Here is a 20,343-nt window from a genome sequence, read left to right on the forward strand (position 1 = left end):
TTTTTTGGGAGCTTGATCAAGAATTGTAGTGCTGAAACAGATCGGCATGATGATAAGATTAAACAAGTATCTGATCGTAATGATTATTAATAAATGCAGGCCGGAGTATAGTGAAAGAAAGTGACACAAAACCATTGAATATGGGGTGCATGACCATCCAATAATGGACAATTAATGGCCGGCATTTTTATTCATTAGGTATTGGATATAAAATGAATTACGAAGACATAAAGACAAGATAGACATGCAAACAGCCATATGGCTCGTTTGGATAGTGAGATGAGATTAGATAAGATAATTTAGTTTTAGATGAGTTGTATAAAATATTATTATAATATTATTTTTTAATATTATTATTATTTTGAGATTTAAAAAATTGAAATGTTTATTATATTTTGTGTATAAATTTGAAAAAATTGAAATGATGAGATGAGATAAAATGAATTGTTTATTATAGTAAGTGATTGACTGATATACAAAAAGGTGAAAGTAGGTAGGACACAACTACTCCAAAAAATGAAAAAGACTTCTATAAAAGAAGATTTCTATGAATTTCCAGATTTCTGTACATAAAAAAAAAAAAAGATTTATTCTCGTCAATTTCACTCTCTCTCACTACAACAGATTTTCACATTTGTGACGGACGAAACCGTCACAAAAAATAAGCAAACCATCACAACAACTTTTTGTGACGGTTTGAGACCGTCACCACGACTGTCACCTAAAAGGCGTCACATAATATTTTTTGTGACGGTTTACTGTTCAACCATCACAAAAAGTTTTTTTGTGATGGTTGGAAGACTTTCGTGAGATGTAACGTTCGAACATGATTTTTTTTTTTTTTTGTGATAGTTAAAATCCATCACAGAAAGTAACGTTCACATGTATCAGCCAACGTTCAAATATTAACCCGACCAATTAACATTCGAACATAAAAAACTAGACATTCGTTGTTTTTGCTTTGCACGAATGATATTTACGTTCAAACGTTATCTCAGAAATGTAGCAATCAGATGTTAAAGGAGAAGCGAACGTAAAATTTTGAACGTTCAGATGTTAGTTTGTCATTCGCACGTATCTATTCTAATCATTGAAACATTTAGATCATTTGTGCGTTGAAACGTGTGAATGTAATGTCTTTCGTTCAAAATTTTTGTTGGAATTCGGTGTTATTTTGTTCGAACGTAAAGCCATGTTCGAACATTGTTCTTTACATGTGAACATTATGATAAGAAATAGTAGTTTCATAAAATTAAAATGCATACAAATTGTTTCATATTGCACCATAAATATAACAACTAATAATGTCTTATAGAGTTGCAAAAATAGGCAATAAAAATTTCTAATAATGATATTAGGATCATTTTTCTTCTTTCCTCGCCCACCGCGATCATGCTGAAGTGACATATCACGTTCCGTCTATATTTTGCTCTTGGACTTCAATGCGTATTCTCTCATTGTGGTCTCTTTGTTGCTCTTACAAACGCGTTTATAAATCAGACCGTCACGATAAGAGAGACTTCAACCTCTATTGTCTCGACTTCATCTGCTCAATTTCTTAGCGTGCTGCATCTAAATATTTAGTAAGATTGTTAACTTCCGAAGTCGAGGTTGTGGAGGATGAACTGACATGTTTGAAAGAACGTCCCAAACCTCTTACCAAACAAGACTTGGTCCCGAGCATTTGCGTAAATATGTCTATATCACTAGGAGAGAATTCCTTAGAGGCTGATTGGATTTCAATCATTTTTTCCTATAATTACAACAAAAACACACAATAAGTAACATATTAAAAGAAATGAGGAATCAAACATAATATGAATTCACATGTTGCATAATTTATTCACAGAAAATAACCTCACTTACATAATTATCTTTAACGACAGGATCAACCCACTCACTGTACTCATCAGTGTGAGCAGCAGAATGGACATGAATGAGGGAGAAATTTTCAAGATCATCACGTTTCTAACAAAGCCACATTAGTAATTTTAAAAAATAATGTTAGTAATTAAATAAAAGAATATGATAAAAATAAGTGAGAATTAATAAGTTATTAATTACCAATTTATCGGCAAAATGATAGAATGACCTTGAATCGGCACAATGGTAGATTGTCAAAACCGTTCAATTCTGTACATTGATAGAACTTAAGTGATACAAGAGAAATTAACAATTTTAAATATTATATATGAAATCAATATAGATGTAAATAACTTATAGGGAATAAATCTAGAATATATGATAATCTGGACTTGCGAAAGTATCACAACACTTACTCGATTCGTCTAACATCATTTTTTGAAAAGGGGACTAAATAGTTTCTTCCAACATCTCGAATTTCTTGAAGTGGTCATGACATCGTCCCTTGTGTCGCCGAAATATTGTAGTCATCAATTCATTCATACTTCACACATCCTCGCTACGACCAAAATTGAGACTAAATTCATCCTAAGAACTGAATTGCATCAAAAATATGAAATAAAAACATCTCTAAAACAAATTACGTTCATAAATAAACTCACCAGTACACGAATCTGAATGTGACCCTTCACCTCATTCGAAACATCTCTCCATGATCGCACAGAAAATGGGACATAAGCTCAGACTAGTGTGCCGACATAGGAGGAAAGCGACGTTGCGCTATCATCAACTCATTTAGTGAAGTTATCAAGAATGTTGATCTTGATTTTTCCGTGCCTTCTATTTCTTTCTAGGATAAAGCTCACGCTTTGCATCTTCCCACATTGTAGACAAATTCTCTGATTCAGTCCCTCAGCCACTTGAGGCATCATCGTCTATTTCATCCATAAACATCTCAGCTTCAATGTCATCCAACATCTTTTCATCTCATCCCGCTCATTAATGCCATCCCGCTCAGTATCTTCATCCATGTGTTGCATATCAATACCATGATTGAACATAACCTCAGTTAATTGTTCATATGGCTCACCATGCAATATCCATCGGGTATATCTCAAATTCATACAATTCACAAATATATGACTTTCTACTTCATTCAATCCTATAGTGCATAGATTTTTGTACCCTCAACATGAACACTTAATGTAATCGCGACTATCGGCAGAAGCCCGAGCAAAATCAATAAAAGCTCTAGCTCCCCGTGCATACGATACATAGTCATTTCCAAGTCTATCGCCAAGACGCATCCAAATTTTATTAATTTCTAAAAAAACCTATCGATTAGTATAATGCAAACTAATTTCACATGCATCACATGCTCCAATTCTCACTGCTCTTTAGATCATTCGGTAGTTGGTCCTATCTCATTCAAGATTATATCATTCATATTGTACAAATATCTTCACTCTTCTACTTTCCACGTCAGTGGAAATTTCGGCAACACCTACCCATATTTCTCCAAGTATACATGATCACAGAGAGAGATTCTCACCTTGTGAACAGTAACCCCGAAGAACAAATGAGAAAGACAACGAAATTTCATACTAAACGTGTATAGTAAGAATAACAAAAATATACAATATAAATAATATAATCACAAACTATCCACACTGGACAATTCAGGAATTAATGAACATCTGAGTGTACACTAATTCCAAAACGCGTCTAAGGTTATTCATGCAATGTCACACAAAATCTAACAAATAAGATATAGATAAATACGACACACAAGCTATGTCGAGAGTTGGGAGGCTTTGTTCTAAGTAACGCATGTGGAGTATATTGTTTGAATTACATAGAAATTAATTATATTAGTACATATAAATTAAATTAAAGTTAAATTTATTTTTTTATTTATTAGTTTTTTGTTATTTACTAAGTATGTTATGAATTACTTAGTATTTTTTTTATATTATTTGTTTTATTTGCTAAGTATATTATCATGAATTATTTTGTTTTATTAGTTATATAGTATAATCTAGCATCTTATTAATATATAATATTTTTTTAATTAGTTTTTTGTATAATATCTTATTAATTAGTTATATCAGTATATATAAATTAAATTAAAGTTAAAGTTATTTTTTATTTATTTGCTATTTGTTATTCATTAGTTATTTACTAAGTATGTTATGAATTACTTAGTATTCTTTGATCTTATTTGTTTGATTTACTAAGTATGTTATCATGAATTACTTTGTTTTATTAGTTATATAGTATAATCTAGCATCTTATTAATATATAGTATTTGTTTAATTAGCTTTTTTATATAATATCTTATTAATTAATTATATTAGTATATATAAATTAAATTAAAGTTAAAGTTGTTTTTTATTAGTTATTTACTAAGTATGTTATGAATTACTTAATATTTTTTATCTTTTTTATTTATTTCTTAAGTATGTTATCATGAATTACTTTATTTTATTAGTTATATAGTATAATCTAGCATCTTATTAATATATAGTATATGTTATGAATTCTTTACTTTTCCTATATTTTCTATCGACTAATTGTATCTCCTACTTTCATAATATTATAAAATTCACAATATTTTCTTATTTATCTTTTTTTAAATTCACAACATATTCACAATTAATTACCAATTCATTCACAACATATTCTTATTAAATTCACAACATGCGTATTCACAACATATTCACAATATATTCTTAATAACTTACAATCAATTATCTAACAACATATTCACATATCCAAACATATTCACAATCAATTATCTAACAACATTGGAGGGGACATTTAGACCCCTGGGCTGAGAGCCCATCTCTGAGGCCAAGCCCATCTACAAGCCCAGGAAGACTTGTGGATGGCTTAAAGCTAAAAGCCCTACAGGTAAAGGACTCGTAACCATAATTACAGGTGAGATAACTCGAAAGAATTAGGGATGAGGCCTAGGACTAGGTACGAATATCTTGCATGAGATAACTCCTACAAAATAGGAAATATCATCTCCATTTAAATAAGGGATCACAAAGGATAAGCACAAAAGACTGGTGATTAGAGTTAATCACCATCACGCCGCATCCTTATATAAATAACTTGGTAGAGTTAACATCATTTTTATCTTCATCTTTTATATACTTATTCTCGTACTGTTACTGACTTAAGCATCAGAATTTACACAGGGTGACTAGCGCCATCCTTTCATTGCATCAAGTGTCATCTGTGTGATTGGTGGTGTGAAACACGTCCTTAACAATAGCGCCATCTGTGGGATTTCTACAGACTTATATGTGATTTTCACATGTCAACCATCACGAGACCACAAGTTGACTGAGATCCGGGACCGAGCATGACGGAGGCAGAAGGAAGGTTAGCGGAAGTAGAGGAAAGGTTGAACCAAGTGATGGCAGTTGTCGAACAATTGCAGAAACATAATAAGTTATTAAAGCGGTGGAGCAATAATCCCCTGAGCAGAACAAGCAACTTGAAGGAGATGCACACAGTGTCGAAGGAGTTAAAAGCCAAGAAGTGGAGAAGAAGAAGATGCATGATAAAGTACACAGTTTAGTAGACAAATATGAGGAGATGGCTAAGAGGATGGGTGGCTCCTCTTCCGTGGAGCAACTCCTCCCACGCACGGACCACCTTTACAGCGAGGAGGTCATGGCGGTCCCACTACTGGCTAAATTCAATCTACCGCAGATCGACCTGTACGATGGGTCTAAAGATCCCATTGATCACCTCGAGAATTTTAAAGCACACATGACTCTCCATGGCTTTTGAGGGGAAGTGGCATGTCACGCCTTCCTGTTAACTTTAAAATATACATTCGCATGCACTTGACTCAGCCATTTCTATTTCATAACGTTCGAACGTTATACCTTTCAAATGAGGAAGACGACATAAACGTTCGCACGTTAATCAAATAACGTGCGAATGTTCTACAGTACGTGCGAACATATTAAAAGTTCGTGCGAATGTATATTTTACATTCGAATGTACGTTTGTAATGTTTGCACGTATGATCGTTCATATTCTTGAGTGGCACGTACATGTGCACGATAGTATTTCATGCGAATGTTATTTGGAATTCGTTTGAATGTAAAACCTTTCAGTTGCCAGAAAGGTCAGAAACCTTCGAACTAATAGTTATGTATGTTCGAATATATTAATAAATACATTCAAGAGCTTCCTCACTTGTGAACGTATTGGTTTTGTACATTCGAATGTAATAATTTTTGGTTTATTTTATTAATACCGTGCGAACGTATATTTGGTTTAATTTGAACGTGTGTTTTAGAAATCACGTTCAAACGTAACTCATCTTACGTTGGAATGCTTATTCTAGAGAAAATTAACGTGTGAACGTAAAAACTAAAACATTCACATGTATAAGCTTAATGTCCAAACATGCTATTTTTCATTCGAATGTGTTCTCGAAATAATTTAGATCATAATACATAATATGCATCATAGTACTAATATTGCTCAAATTTTTTTCTTTCATTCAGAATATGCCTCATCTTCTGACGACTAGGAAAAGAGGGAAGGAAGGACACGTCTCGAATCGGGGCTTGAATTGTGATGTCCAAACGAGAAGTCATGATCAACCAGTTCCACAAACTCATATAGGAGCAAAAGAGCGTTCGAGACATGCGTTACGAGAGGCTTGATGAGTATCTGCATATTGAGGATAGCACATACCCCTTAATGGTTTGGGAGTTTTATATGGGGATGTGCTCCATGCCTCAGGATGCATCCTTTCACATCGTGACACTATGCGGTGTTCAGTTCGAAGTCTCGTAACGTAGCTGAGATATCGACTGCAAAAGATGCTCAGCCTAAGGATGGATCCTGAATAGATGCAAATGTAGACACCCTGCATCATCTACTGGCCCAGTTGACCAGATGGAGGCTGAGGATAGTGATGATGAGGATACTGATGAGAAGAATAAGGACCAAGATGAGGATTTCTACATCCTCACTGGGAGAGACTAAGAGCAGCTCGATAGGAAGAACTCCTTCAACCAAGTACACCTCCTACCTTTTTCCTACATGTTGCATCTTATTATTGCAACAAATGTGGATCATGTGGCACACAAGGTCACATTTAGCCGGACTCACGCACAGTTCCTTATACGAGTGGCACGTGGAGAGCCTATCGACTTACCACTTTGTATTTATGAAAGGATCCATTACAAGGTGAGCATCGTCTCTACAGACAACCTCCCATATGGAGTCCTCATTACCAAGCTATTACTGGCCCAGAGGGTGCAACCCCAGGTGGAGTAGTGGATGACAGAGCAGATGAGCCCTATCAACATGACCACCCACCGTCGAAGCATTGTACAAGGGAGGGGGCATGCTCAACGTCAGCCTAGCCCTGTACTAGATCTTGTTCCTCAAACCCAGTCTGGGCCCGATGTTGCTCCCCATATTGGGAGTACTAGTCAGCTGCCGACGAGTACATCTATGGGAGATGCGCAACCTGCTTGGCTCGATGCGTGCCCTACTTGGGTTGATGCGATGGTCTCAGATATTACTGTGCACAACGACCGACAGATCGCGTTAGTAGAACAGAGTGTCACCGATTTTTCCACCAATGTTGTCCATGAGATAAATATCCTAAAGACAAAGGTCAACACATTGACTAACGATTTTAATAAATATGTAAACAACTCCTACTAAGTATTTTTCACTTTTCTCGTGTTGTTTACAAAATTTTATAATATTTTGTACTTTATTTTTATCATATGTAATGAACAATATTATTTGATATATCTACTGGTTTTGAATTTCAATTCTCAAAACTTTTTAATCTTAGCTTATCCAACTTTAATATTAAATCACTACACCTCAATTCTCAATATTTTTTAATTTGAAATATCCAACTTTAATATTAAATCAATTAATGTTCAAACGTGAATCACTAACATTCGAACATTGGCGGCAAAAATTTCCACATTCACACGTAAATAGCCTCAACGTTCGAATGTCTAGGGCACGTTCTAACATGAATATGTATACGTTCAAATGTAATGCAATTTCTCGGTTGCTTTCAATGACGGTTTCCACAAATCATCACAGAAAATACTTTTTGTGATAGTTTGGACACTGTCACAACTTCCAAACAGTCACAAAAGCTTATTTATGTTGTAGTGTCTAGATCCCAACAAGGAAGACATTTTCTTCAACCTTTTTCTCAACTCTATTTTCTCCATCATTGAAAGCTAAATAAGGCCTTGAGAAACTATACAATCACCAAATGTAATAGATTTTTCCCTCAAACGATGTAACGCCCTGGTCCTGGATGGACCAGAGAGTTACTAACTGCCACCTAAAATCATCTCCTAACCACATAATATATATACTGCAAATTCTCTATAAAACATAAAACTCACTTTTTCAAATCAAATACTCCAATATAATTAATCTAAGACACCACAAAGTCATCAAAACATCCCAATAACCCAAGTAAACAAAACAAAACAAATCTACTGAATACAGTTCTCCAGTCATCGAAGTATCATCTTTGTACTTAATCCACTATACGCATATAGCCTTACCCATACTTCCTATTCTTGATCCTAAGCCGAAGCATCCAAAACATTTGAAAAATATTGTGGAGATAAGGGACGAGTTATCAACAACTAGTAAGTAGAAAATATATACTAGTATGTAAACATGAACCTTTTCATAGAGCTCAGAATGTAGAGGAAAACATTTTTAATTTCAGAGTGCAGAACAAAAACATTTTCTCATAATATGAGAGCGACAGTTCAAAAATATTCATATTAAAAAATCATTTGGCATAGCACAACTAAACATCATCATCATATCGTATCAGAGCATCATATCAAAATAGAGGCCTTGTTTAACCCCTATGGTAGGGTTGTGCTATTCCCGATGGCCAAACCGGACAGAGACAAAACTAAATTTTCCCTTCATTATTCTCGGAGTCCCAAGTGTGCACACTGGAATGACATTACAGAAAATCACTTTTTTTTTAAAGTGGGTGCACTCAGAGACATAGAAGTTGGTAGCAACCAAAACAGAGGCCACAGTTTTACACCCGTGGTAAGGTCAAGGTAGAGTAGAGCAGAAACAATGCCAGATACAGAATCAGAAGATATTCCAAAGGTTTTTAGATCCCACATCATATCAAACAGAGTACTGAACAGAATCATATCATTTTCACATAATCAAATTAGAGTCAAATAGTCTTTCGTAATCATGCCAAAAGTTTTAGATTTCATATTCGTTCTTTTTGCACAGTTCAAAAACAGAATGCCAAAACTTTGCTCATGTTTACACTAGTCATGAAAAAAATATCTCTCTTTTCCTATTCAGATACAATGAATGATGCAGAGCAAAATGACCGAGATTGCTTTTCAATTTTCTTTTCATAATGAAACATGCTTATTTTTCATAAAATAAACCTCAGTCCACTCATTATATACAAAGTCTAGTATAGGAACCCCGCTTACCTGACTCTTATAGTGTAATGTCTAAGCCTTGATTCTGAATTCTAGTAATATCAACCATTAAACTAGAAAATACTAATATTATTACCTATTTCCGATCTATATAAAAAAATAATGGTGTAAACATTTAGTTCATAAACGATGGCTTAACTGTACTTAATATTAAAACAATATTGTAACTTATTACTATATTCAAATCTTAATTTAACACTTAATAATATATATTAAAAAACTCTTAAAAAATTTCATAAAAAATACATTTTTGTAAAAACAAAGAGTTTAATTAACATGATGTGACTAAGCCCAACAAAACTCAAAGTTGAAAATGAAATAAATCAACTAAACAAAAACCCAAACTACAACAGCCTAAGAGCATCCTCATTGGATTATGTAAATGCAAATCCAATGAGGAGTTTGGCTAATAGAACCCAAAAAATAGTCTACATTGGATTATGCAATTTCAAAAGGATATGACTTTTAGCTACAGTTGGATTGGTGGTTATATTTGGTGGTCACTATAGCTAGACCAAATTGTTTAAAAAACATTTTCAGGTACTTCCTATTTCCTTTGCTTTTCTTCTAAACCATTTCTCCATTTCTTATTTCGTTCCTTTGCTTTTCTTCTACACCATTTATTTATTTTCAAAGTTTTTTTTTTTTGCATGTTATTGTTGGGTTCAATCATTCAGATTGAGGATTTTTTTTTTTTTTGGGATTTGTGCATTGTTTTAGTGATTCCAGGGCTGGGACTTGGGCTGGAAACAAAAAGAAAATTAATGGGTCTTAATGTATTTCAATATAGGTCTTAATTTACAAAAAAATTAATAGAAAATAAAATTGGAAAAAAATATTATTAAATTTATAATACTTTATTATTATTTTGACTAATAGATGGATAATCTAATGTAGAAATAAGATTTTAGTGGAATACCCAAATGCAAAATCATGTCATATTATGCAAATTTTACATTTGCATTTGCATAATCCAATGCTAATATTCTTGTCCTAAGAGAACACTTTTAAAATTAAAAGTTAGGAAATACTTGACACTGAAGAAGGGTAGTAAGGTGACGAGGCTTCACAAATTTGGGGTATTCTTTGCTTATTTCGTAAAGGCTAAACAGAAGGCATAAAAGAAGAAAAATAAACAACCCTGAGTACTGAAGGAAAGAGGATCGGGCAGCATACTCACCCAGAGAAAAAGGAACCGTGCAACGAAGTTGGTGCAATGGCACCTTTGGTTGGTGGACAAAATCGAGCTCATTATGGCATTCCTTATGGGTGACTATAAAGTTCTGAGAGAAGAAGTCGTTTGTGCTTTTACACTGAGAACATCCGAGAGAAAAAGGAAATGATCGGGGTTGGGGCTTACCGGAAAAGGGAGAATTTGACGAAGAGTGAGTGGTCAGTAGTTTCTTGGCTAACGAGGTCCTTCTCTGTGGTGCTCAAAGGTGAATAGAGGTGGAACCGACAGATATTTTTGTTACTCACAGTGGAGAGAGAGAGAGAAAGAGAGAGAGAGAGAGAGAGAGAGAGAGAGAGAGAGAGTATGTGTGTGTGTGTGTAACGCCCCGTTCTCGGAGGTCCGGAGAGTTAACTTTTAATACCTCAAATCAACTTAAAAAGTACAACTATAAAATCCGAAAAATCCAATCAAAATATTAATCAATTTAATCAATCCAAATATCTAAGTTCCTCCATGGGGACAATAAAGAAAATCTCAATAATATAAATTAAAAACTCTCTAAAACTCGAAATTATCCTCAACTCATCAAATCAAAATATCCGAAACATAAATTCAGTTTACTAACTACGACTCTCAAATTAGCACTTGTACCCTCGGGCACTTATTCTACTCTGATCATCACACCTGCTAAAACTTTCTACTCTTGTACTCCAGCTGAACCATCAAAATTATCTGAAAAATATATGGAGATAAAGGGTGAGTTATCAACAACTCAGTAAGCAGAGAACATATACTAGTATGTAAACATGAGCATTTACAGAATTCAGAATGCAGAACAAAAATATTTTCTTTTTCAGAGTGCGGAAGCAGAATAATGTTTTCAAAATGCAGCGTCAGAACATATTATCAAAAATATCAGGGCGAAAGTTCGAAAATATTCATAATCAAAAATCCCTTTGGCATAGCATAAACTGAAACATCACATCTTATCTTATCATATCAGAACAAATACCATGTTTAACCCCTGTGGTAGGGTTGTGCAAACCCCAGTAGCTAACCGAGCATAAACAAAATGTCTACACCAGTCATGATAGAAAATAATTTCTTCTTAAACAGAATCTCATGAGTAATGCAGAACAAATAACTGAGGCAGTTCAAATTTCTTTTCAACATCAAATATGTATATTTTCCAAAAATAACATTAGCTCATTTTATTTTAAATGCAAAGTCTATCATAGGAACCCCACTTACCTGAACTTCTTAACTTTTTCGGATTTCCTCAAAAACGTCGAACAATAATTAAACGTCACCTATAAAATAATCACGTAATTCTCATAAATTTTCAATTAATCACATATTTCGATATTTAATCCTAAGCTTATAAAATAATCTATTTAATTCCTCAAAACCTAAAATTACAAATCATCACTTTCTAAAATCGTCAATGATAACTTAATAGTATGACTAAAACATTTAAAAGTCAGACCTATTTATTATTGAAAACCAACTGTAAAGTTTTATACTGGATAATATAATTATCCCAAAATATTTTTAAAATAAACCATAACTATTTTTTAAATAGACTAAATCATATCTAAAGTGTAAAAACAACATTATTCCAATATTGTTTACTCTTAAAAATAAATCTTTACTTAATAACATGTTAAAATACTCAAGCGATTTAAGGTAAGTACAATTAAAAATTTCATTAAATAAAAATAAAAAAATAGCTTTAATCGTAATTTAAATGTTTAAAAATAAAATTTCACAATTACTAAAATAATTTGCTACCAAAGTACAATTTGAAAATCCTATTTATTGTCAGTAAAATTTTCTTATACCACCCTTATAAACCACGTAAAAACAGACCAAAAAATATCAACTTGAACACATTCAATAATAAGGGTAAAATTGTAATTCCCTTTTCAAAATACTATGCAAAATAAAAGTTTACGTAGACAGGAAAATGCATTCATGCAATCTCGGTGCAACTATCGGTGAGAACAGAGGCGCGAGGTACTCACCGCGAAGGGAGGAGCTGCGCACGACGCGGCGAAGAAGGTCACGGTGGTGAGGCACTATGAGAGAGAGAGAGAGGTATGAGAGCACCGAGAAGGAGACGGAGAGAGAGAGGGCTCCTTACCGAGAGAGTTACACGTGGCGACAGCCTGGGGTGGCTATCGTCGGTGGCAAGGCGAGGCGTGGCTGAGGTACTGCATTACGGGTTCCCTTTTTTGCCGCGGAGGAGACGCCCGAAAGGGTTGGTAGTGCGAAACTGCCGTGCTTGGGGGAGCAACCAAATGCTCTGTTTTTCAGACCCAAAACAGAGGAGTTTTGATTCACTCTGTAGATGGTTGTTTCTTGGCACTCTGGTGGTGGTGCAGTCGTGTACGGCGGAGGAGCTGGACTCCAGTGATGGTCAAGAGGAGGTGATGCACGGTTACGTTGATTTCGTTTGGGAGGGCAGCGTGAATTCTGGTCGGTGCATGGTGGAGATGGGTTAGTTGATCAGAGGCTTACGAGGTGGCGCACTGGTGGCGGTAGTAGGGACGACGGAGGGCTGGCTTACGAGGGGTGACTCTCGGTATGGGAGTGCATGAAACCGAGGGAATGGAGGCTGGGCTTGCGATTCCAAGGTGGTGCGGCGGCTAGAGTCTGGGTAGTTTCTAAATAGCATGGGAAAAACCTATGAGTGTCTATATATATATGAAGTGAAAACACTAGAGAGCCGAGAGAGAGACGTGTGCGCGGATGAAAGTTTGTGTTGTGCGTGTGCATGGAGTGGACGGAAAAGCATACGGGTGAAAAAGAAATATAGACAGAAGGGATAAAACGCGCGGAAAGAAAATAAAAAAAATTAACGTGTGGAGAAAAAAAAAACTAAAACAAAATAAATAAATAAATAAAGTTGAGCTTGGTTGGGTCCGGGTGTTACAGAGAGAGAGAGAGAGAGAGAGAGAGCTGACTGTGGTGGTTCCTGCATGAGGCAATGCCTTGCGGGGTGGTTTAATGGTGTAGTGGTTGATATGTTTTGAGGAGTAAAAACATAGGCTTGCTTTTGTTGGCACATGGTGTCACAGCAAGGTTTGGTGGTGTAGGGGCAGTGGTGCAGGGCGGGGCTTTTCCACGATGGTTTTTGTGTGGACGATGGGATGTGGAGCAGGACTTGGTGGTTTATGTGCTGCTTGGGGCTGCTGAAAGTGGAGGTGCATGCATGGTTGTGGTTGCTGGACATGGAGGATGGGAGTCGGCAAACGTGCAACGGAGGGACCATCCCTATATATAGGTGTGAGCAGCCTTGCGGTTTTGGGGTTAACGTGGAGGAGAGAGTGCCACGTTTCGGGGTGGTTCAAGCTTGAACGTTCGTTGCGTTTTGATGTTCTGAATGTGGAGGAGCTTTTTGAGGGCTTGTCTTGGCGTGCGCTGGTGCAGTGCAACCACAGTGCATCACGGGGAGAGGGGTGGCAATGAAAAAAAAATTATGCAAAATAAGGGGTGGCGGTGACTGACGTTGTATGGCAGACAAATAAAGGGCTCACACAGTGTATAAATGTATTATTGGTTTCTCTATCTCGGAACCTTTTATTGATGATACTCGTATGGCTTCTCTTGGGTATTTTTTGGATTTTAATCACTATGCTTCAAATGCTAATCAAGGTGGAAAGTTGTGGGTGTTCTGGAATATTCCTAATATTTTTGAAATTTTGCGTTGTACGACCCAAACTGTGTCTGGTTGGTTCAAGTGGGATGTTCACCGCGTTTTTGTTACTTTTGTCTATGCTAAATGCTCATATGTTGATAGAAGAGAACTTTGGCATGATATAGAAGAGTGGACGGATTTGGATCAGCCATGGTTAGTTTTGGGTGATTTTAATGTTATTCGTAGGTATTCAGAAAGAGTTGGTGGGAACCCTCAGCCTTTTATTTCGACGTTAGAGTTCAATGATTGTATTGATCGTTGTGGTCTGTTAGAGACATCTAGTTCTGGTCAGCGCATGTCGTGGTATAATGGACATGGGGGAGTGTCCAGAAGTTGGGCAAAATTAGATAGAGTGCTCATGAATAATTTTTTTGCCAGTCTATTTCCTTCAGCTCATTTCAATTATTTGAGCCGTAAATCTTCTGATCATTGTCCGATGGTTGTTTGCTATGATCAACTACCTATTTCCTATGGCCCTTCTCCATTTCATTTTTTGAATATGTGGTGCTCACATGATGGGTTTATTATGTGTGTGAAGGAAGCTTGGAACCAGCAGGATGCGGTGTCTGGTCTTCTAAAGCTTTCTGTTCGTTTGAAAAGAACCAAGATAGCACTTCGTGCTTGGAATAAAAATGTTTTTGGTAGGGTGGATGTGAATATTCGTGCGCTGGAAGAGAGGTTAGATTTCTTGGAAAGCCAGCTTCAATCTGGTTTTTCTGAGGAGATTGAGGATGATTTTGTGGCTACTAAGACCGAGATTGAAATATGGGAGAAAAGAGAAGCTTCTCGTCTTGGCCAAATTGCTAAAAAGAATTGGTTGACTGAGGGAGATCAAAATTCGAAGTTTTTTCATTCGACTATTAACCAGAGGCGCAACAAGGGGCATATCAATAAAATGGTCCTTGCCGATAGGAGAGTTTTGAATACTGCTGAAGAGGTTCATGAGGAGGCGGTGGTTTTTTTCCGTAATTTCCTTTCCGATGTCTCTGCGGTGGAACATTGCGACTTTTCGAGGCTTATCGAGAAGAAAATTTCAAATGAAGAAAATCTTTGGTTATGAGGGGCACCTTCAAAATTTGAAGTAAAACAAGCTATTTTTTCTATTCCAAAGAATAGTAGCCCGGGGCCTGATGGTTTTGGTTCGGGTTTTTATATGTCTTGCTGGGATATTATCAAAGAGGATGTGGTAGAGGCTGCTCAAGATTTCTTCAAGGGTGTTCCCCTATCCAGGTTTTATTCTTCCTCTTTTATTGTTCTTATTCCAAAAGTGTCTGAGCCTTCTGGTTTTGATAAATTCCGTCCTATTAGTTTGTGCTATGTGGCTTATAAAATTTTTTCAAAAATCTTTGTGAATCGGCTTAATTCTATGCTTGATAGTTTGGTCTCTCATGAACAAGGTGCATTTATTCCGGGGTGTAGTATTTTTGAGAATATTACCCTTGCTGAGGAGATGGTTCAGTCGCTTCATAAAAAAACTGTTGGTGGTAATGTTTTGATTAAACTTGATATGGCTAAGGCATATGATAGGGTTAATTGGGATTTTTTACTGCATGTGATTCGTGCTTTTGGTTTTTCTAATATTGTTTCAGATTATTGCTAATTGTGTGCAGTCCCAATGGTTTTCAGTTATGATGAATGGTACCTTCAAAGGTTTTTTCCAGTCTGCTAGGGGTCTTCGTCAAGGGAATCCTCTTTCTCCTTATCTTTTCATCCTCATGGAAGAAGTGTTGTCTCTGCTTCTCAGGAAAAATTTTCAGGATGGTAGGATTGGCAAATTTAGCCATCCTATTCGTGCTCCTCTGGTTTCTCACTTACTTTATGCTGATGACATCCTTATTTTTACTAATGGGGGTAAGAGGTCTATTAAAAATTTGATGCATACTCTTGATACTTATGAGAGGTGGTCTGGTCAAATGATTAGTAGGGATAAATCTGCTCTTTTTCTTTCTAAGTTAATTTCTAATGTACGTAAGAGAAGATTGTTGAGTCTTATGGGTTTCAAGGAAGGTACTTTTCCTTTTATTTATTTGGGTGTGCCTTTGGTTTCTGGTAGATTGACAACCTGGATTTTTGATCCATTAATTGATAAAATCAGGAAAAAAGTTGCCAGTTGGAAGTTTAAACTGCTATCATCGGGTGGGAGATTGATTTTGATCAAGCATGTTCTAAATAGTATGCCTATTCATTTATTGTCTGTTATGTGTGTGCCTTCCATATCTTTGTCTCGTATTCAAGCTTTGTTAGCAAATTTTTTTGGGGGAGAGAATGATGGTAAAAGAAAATATCATTGGAGGTCGTGGAGAAATATCTGTTTGCCGACCAGAGAAGGTGGTTTGGGTGTGAAAGATCTTAAAGAGGTCCAAAAATCTCTTCATATGAAGTTTGCTTTCCGTATTTTGTCTTCTAACAATATTTGGTCTGATTTTTTTCGTGCTAAGTATCTTCGTCAAAGCCATTTTTCTACTTACAAGGTGAGGCCAACTGATTCTAGATTCTGGAGATCGATTGTAAAGATGCTGCCGGAAGTTATGGATAATGTGAATGTCCTTGTGCGTGGTGGTAATGCTTCTTTTTGGTTTGATAGATGGTTGGCTTCAGGTCCACTTTCTATATGGGTGGAAGATGTTTCTAATAACAGGCTGTGTATTCAAGATTGTTGGTCTAATAATTTTTGGGATGAGGACTTTCTTAGGGAGCTGGTTAGTGAGGAGGTTGTGGAGGAAATTCTACAGATGCCTACTAATGTTACTCATGGTCCGGATTTGTTTGTGTGGAAACCTTCTTCAGATGGTAGGTTTTCTACTAGTACTGCTTGGGAGGTGGTGAGGAAGAGAGGTCAAGAATTACCTTGGCATAATTGGTTCTGGCACCAGCTTCTTCCTAAACAAATTTCTATATGTCTGTGGAAAATTTGGTTGGATTGTCTACTAGTGGACGTTCGGGTTCAAAGTAAAGGCGTGTCTATTGCCTCTGTGTGTGATTGTTGTGATAGGAGGTGTATGGAAGATATTGACCATATTTTTTCTATGGGGGCTGTGGCTATTGAGGTCTGGCGGTATGCTAGTATTACTTTGGGTATTCCTTGTAGGCGCAGTCTGCCGTGGAAAAATAGAGTAGCTGTCTGGTTCTCTTATGCAAAAAATTCATCCTTTAAAGGTACTCTTGTTGGTTTAATTCCTTGTATCATCACTTGGTGCCTTTGGAAGAGAAGATGTAAAGCTAGAATGGATGGGAAGTATGATTTGGCTATGTTTGTTTGGAGAAGTGTTCGGGTGTGGATTAAATCTTTGGCGAATAATATTAATTCAGTTAGTAATTTATCCATGCACGACTTGAAGATTTTGGAAGATTTTAATTTAGAGAGGCCTCGCATTTCAATGAGAACTAGTAAAATTGTTAAATGGTCCAGGCCTCCTTCGAGATGGGTGAAGCTTAATTGCGACTGGAGTTGCAGAGGTAATCCTGGTAATTCGGGAGGGGGCGGCATTATTAGAGATTGGAATGGTTTGGTAATTGGGGCTTTTTTTGCTCATTATGGGGTGGGAACGAATAATGGCGCTGAAGTGAAAGCAATTCTGGATGGTATTAGATTGTGCAAATGGTTCCATATGGTTAATGTGATTATTGAAAGTGATTCTCAAATTATTGTTGATTGGCTTTGTAAGGGTAAATGCTCTTTGTGGTATCTTTGGGATTTTTGGGAGGTTTTGCGCAAGGAGCTTGAGGGGATTAATTTTGTTGTAACTCATCAATTTCGGGAAGGTAACAATGCTGCGGATTTTCTTGCTAGAGAAGGCGAAATGGGTATAAATGTCACGTATAACGGCAATCAAGATTTTCCCAGGTATTTAAAAGGTATTGTGCGGCTAGATTTTTTAGGCATTTCGTATTTTTGTCGTTAGTCTGCGTTTCAGGTCTGTTTCTTCTGTCTCTGGTTTTGTTAGGCTTGTTTAGATGTTTTTATTGTTTTGATTTAGGCATGTTAGTCTTTACTTTCATGTTTATTTTTATAGGCTTGTTTAGGCTGTGTTGTCTTTTTGATTATTCTGTTTCGGTTCTTTGGTTGGTTTGTATTTGGGAGGTTTTTGTTTTTATTATCTGTTAACTCCCTTATACTTGGCTTGTAACCACGGTATTCATCCGCCATAAGTGAGGGTTTATTAATAAACTTGGGATGGGGCCACTACCATATGGCTACCGGCTCTTTAATTAAAAAAAAATGTTATTATTGTTACATACATGTATTAAATTAAACTTTAAGCATGTTATTATTGTTAAAGACATGTATTAAATTTTCTATACATGTTATTATTGGTATATACATATACTAAATTAGATTTTATGCATGTTATTATTGTTAAATACATGTATTAAATTTTATTAAATGTCATATATATTAATGTTATTATTATTAAATACATGTATCAATTGTTTATTTTGGCTCTTATTATCATGCCACGTATATTTATTTATCCAATATGAGGCAAATGATTCACATCAAAATTCAAGAAAAGATTGGTTGCCCAAAAGTACAAGATTTTCTTAATTTTTCGTGACAAATCATTAAACCCCATAGTAAGGTGGATATGGTGGAGTGAACACTTTGTATGTCAAAGTTTACTCCCAAATGAGAATTCTGGTGATACAGCTAGTTCATCAATATAATTTAAAGTTGGAGTAAACACTTTGTATGTCAGAGTTTACTCTCAAAGGAGAATTTTGATGATACAATTAGTTCATCCATATAATTTAAAGTTGGCGGGAACACTTTGTATATCAGAATTTATTCTCAAATGAGAATTTTGATGATACAGATAGTTCATCCATATAATTGAAAGTTGGAGTGAACATTTTGTATATCAGAGTTTACTCCCAAATGAGAATTTTGATGATACAACTAGTTCATCCACAAAATTTAATACTGGTGGGAACACTTTTTGTATCAAGATTTAATCTCAAAGGAGGGTCTTGATGACATTACTAGTTCATCAACAATTGATTAAATTCTGATTATTGTTTCTGAGTGATGAACTCAAAGCATTAATATGATTAAAATGTTTTTTTTTTTTTTGCAGTAAGTATACGAATATCTTTACAAGATTTTATGTACGGAATTGACTCTAGTATCGACAAACATGAGCATGTCAAATTTGTACTAAGAGTTTTAGACCCTGGTTTATCCATTTTAAGTCTTAACTTCAATTATTATTGAGAATACTGATAAGAGTCAGAAAACTACAATGTTTAAGAATATTGAATTAATTACTACATATCAAACTATAGGAATTTCTTAGTTTTGTACATAATGGTTTACTTCAGAGGCATTATTATTTCATTAAAATAATGATTGGAAAAAGTTGGTAGCATGATTGTTAGCTAGATACAAATTTATTTTGTTAATTTGTATAAAAAATCATTTGTATCTTTTGGGAAATGAGTGCCATGATGGTGATGAAAATAAATGAATTGTGTCAATTGAAGTTTGAAAGAAACAATGACACATGAAGGTTTAGATGCCCTAAGCATGAGACAAGATTCGAAGGGAAGGGTAAATTGTTTTGTGTATAAGTTTCGAATCTGATCTTAAAAATGTTTATGCATTCTTAAAGAAGTTTATTTGTTTGTATAATTTCAAATCAAACTCTATAAATGTTGATACTTATTTTAGTGGTTGACCTCGAGCACAAATGTTCAGATTTTTAAATTGTTTCAAAATGCCATTTATGCTTGTTCCATTTTTCTTTTCAATAAAATTCTTATTTGCCTTTATAATAGTGCTTTTCTTAAAAAAAAAAAAAAAATCTTTTTCATTCGTGAGGCATGTACTGGAACCAAATAAAAAAAATTTTATGAAAATTTTTTACAATTTTTGGCATAGAATTTGAAACGTAATTTGTGATATAAAAGTTTGAAGAATATCTCCAAGAAAAGTTGTAAAGATTAGTAAATCAAATATTTTCCGCATTTAGATTTTCTAATCTCAGGTTGTTTATTGATTTGTATAGAAGGAAAATAAATCAAACATATCAAGAAAAGATGGTACAAGGAATAGAGAGTATCTTGAGATAATACATATAGACGCATGT

At 35.2% G+C, this 20,343-nt stretch overlaps 1 protein-coding gene across 1 annotated transcript; it reads left to right on the forward strand.

Moving 5' to 3' along the window:
- The first annotated feature begins 14,156 nt into the window (after positions 1 to 14,156).
- Positions 14,157 to 15,317, forward strand: LOC118348616. The gene has a single exon (XM_035690667.1). The coding sequence runs from the start codon at positions 14,157 to 14,159 to the stop codon at positions 15,315 to 15,317; it is 1,161 nt and encodes a 386-aa protein (XP_035546560.1).
- The last annotated feature ends 5,026 nt before the right edge of the window (positions 15,318 to 20,343 follow it).

The sequence above is a fragment of the Juglans regia genome, chromosome 6 (assembly GCF_001411555.2).
Source record: "Juglans regia cultivar Chandler chromosome 6, Walnut 2.0, whole genome shotgun sequence".
NCBI classification, from domain to species: Eukaryota; Viridiplantae; Streptophyta; class Magnoliopsida; order Fagales; family Juglandaceae; genus Juglans; species Juglans regia.

Excerpts from the sequence above, each read along its gene's own strand:
- LOC118348616 (XM_035690667.1), top strand. The coding sequence starts at position 14,157 with ATGGCTTCTCTTGGGTATTTTTTGGATTTTAATCACTATGCTTCAAAT.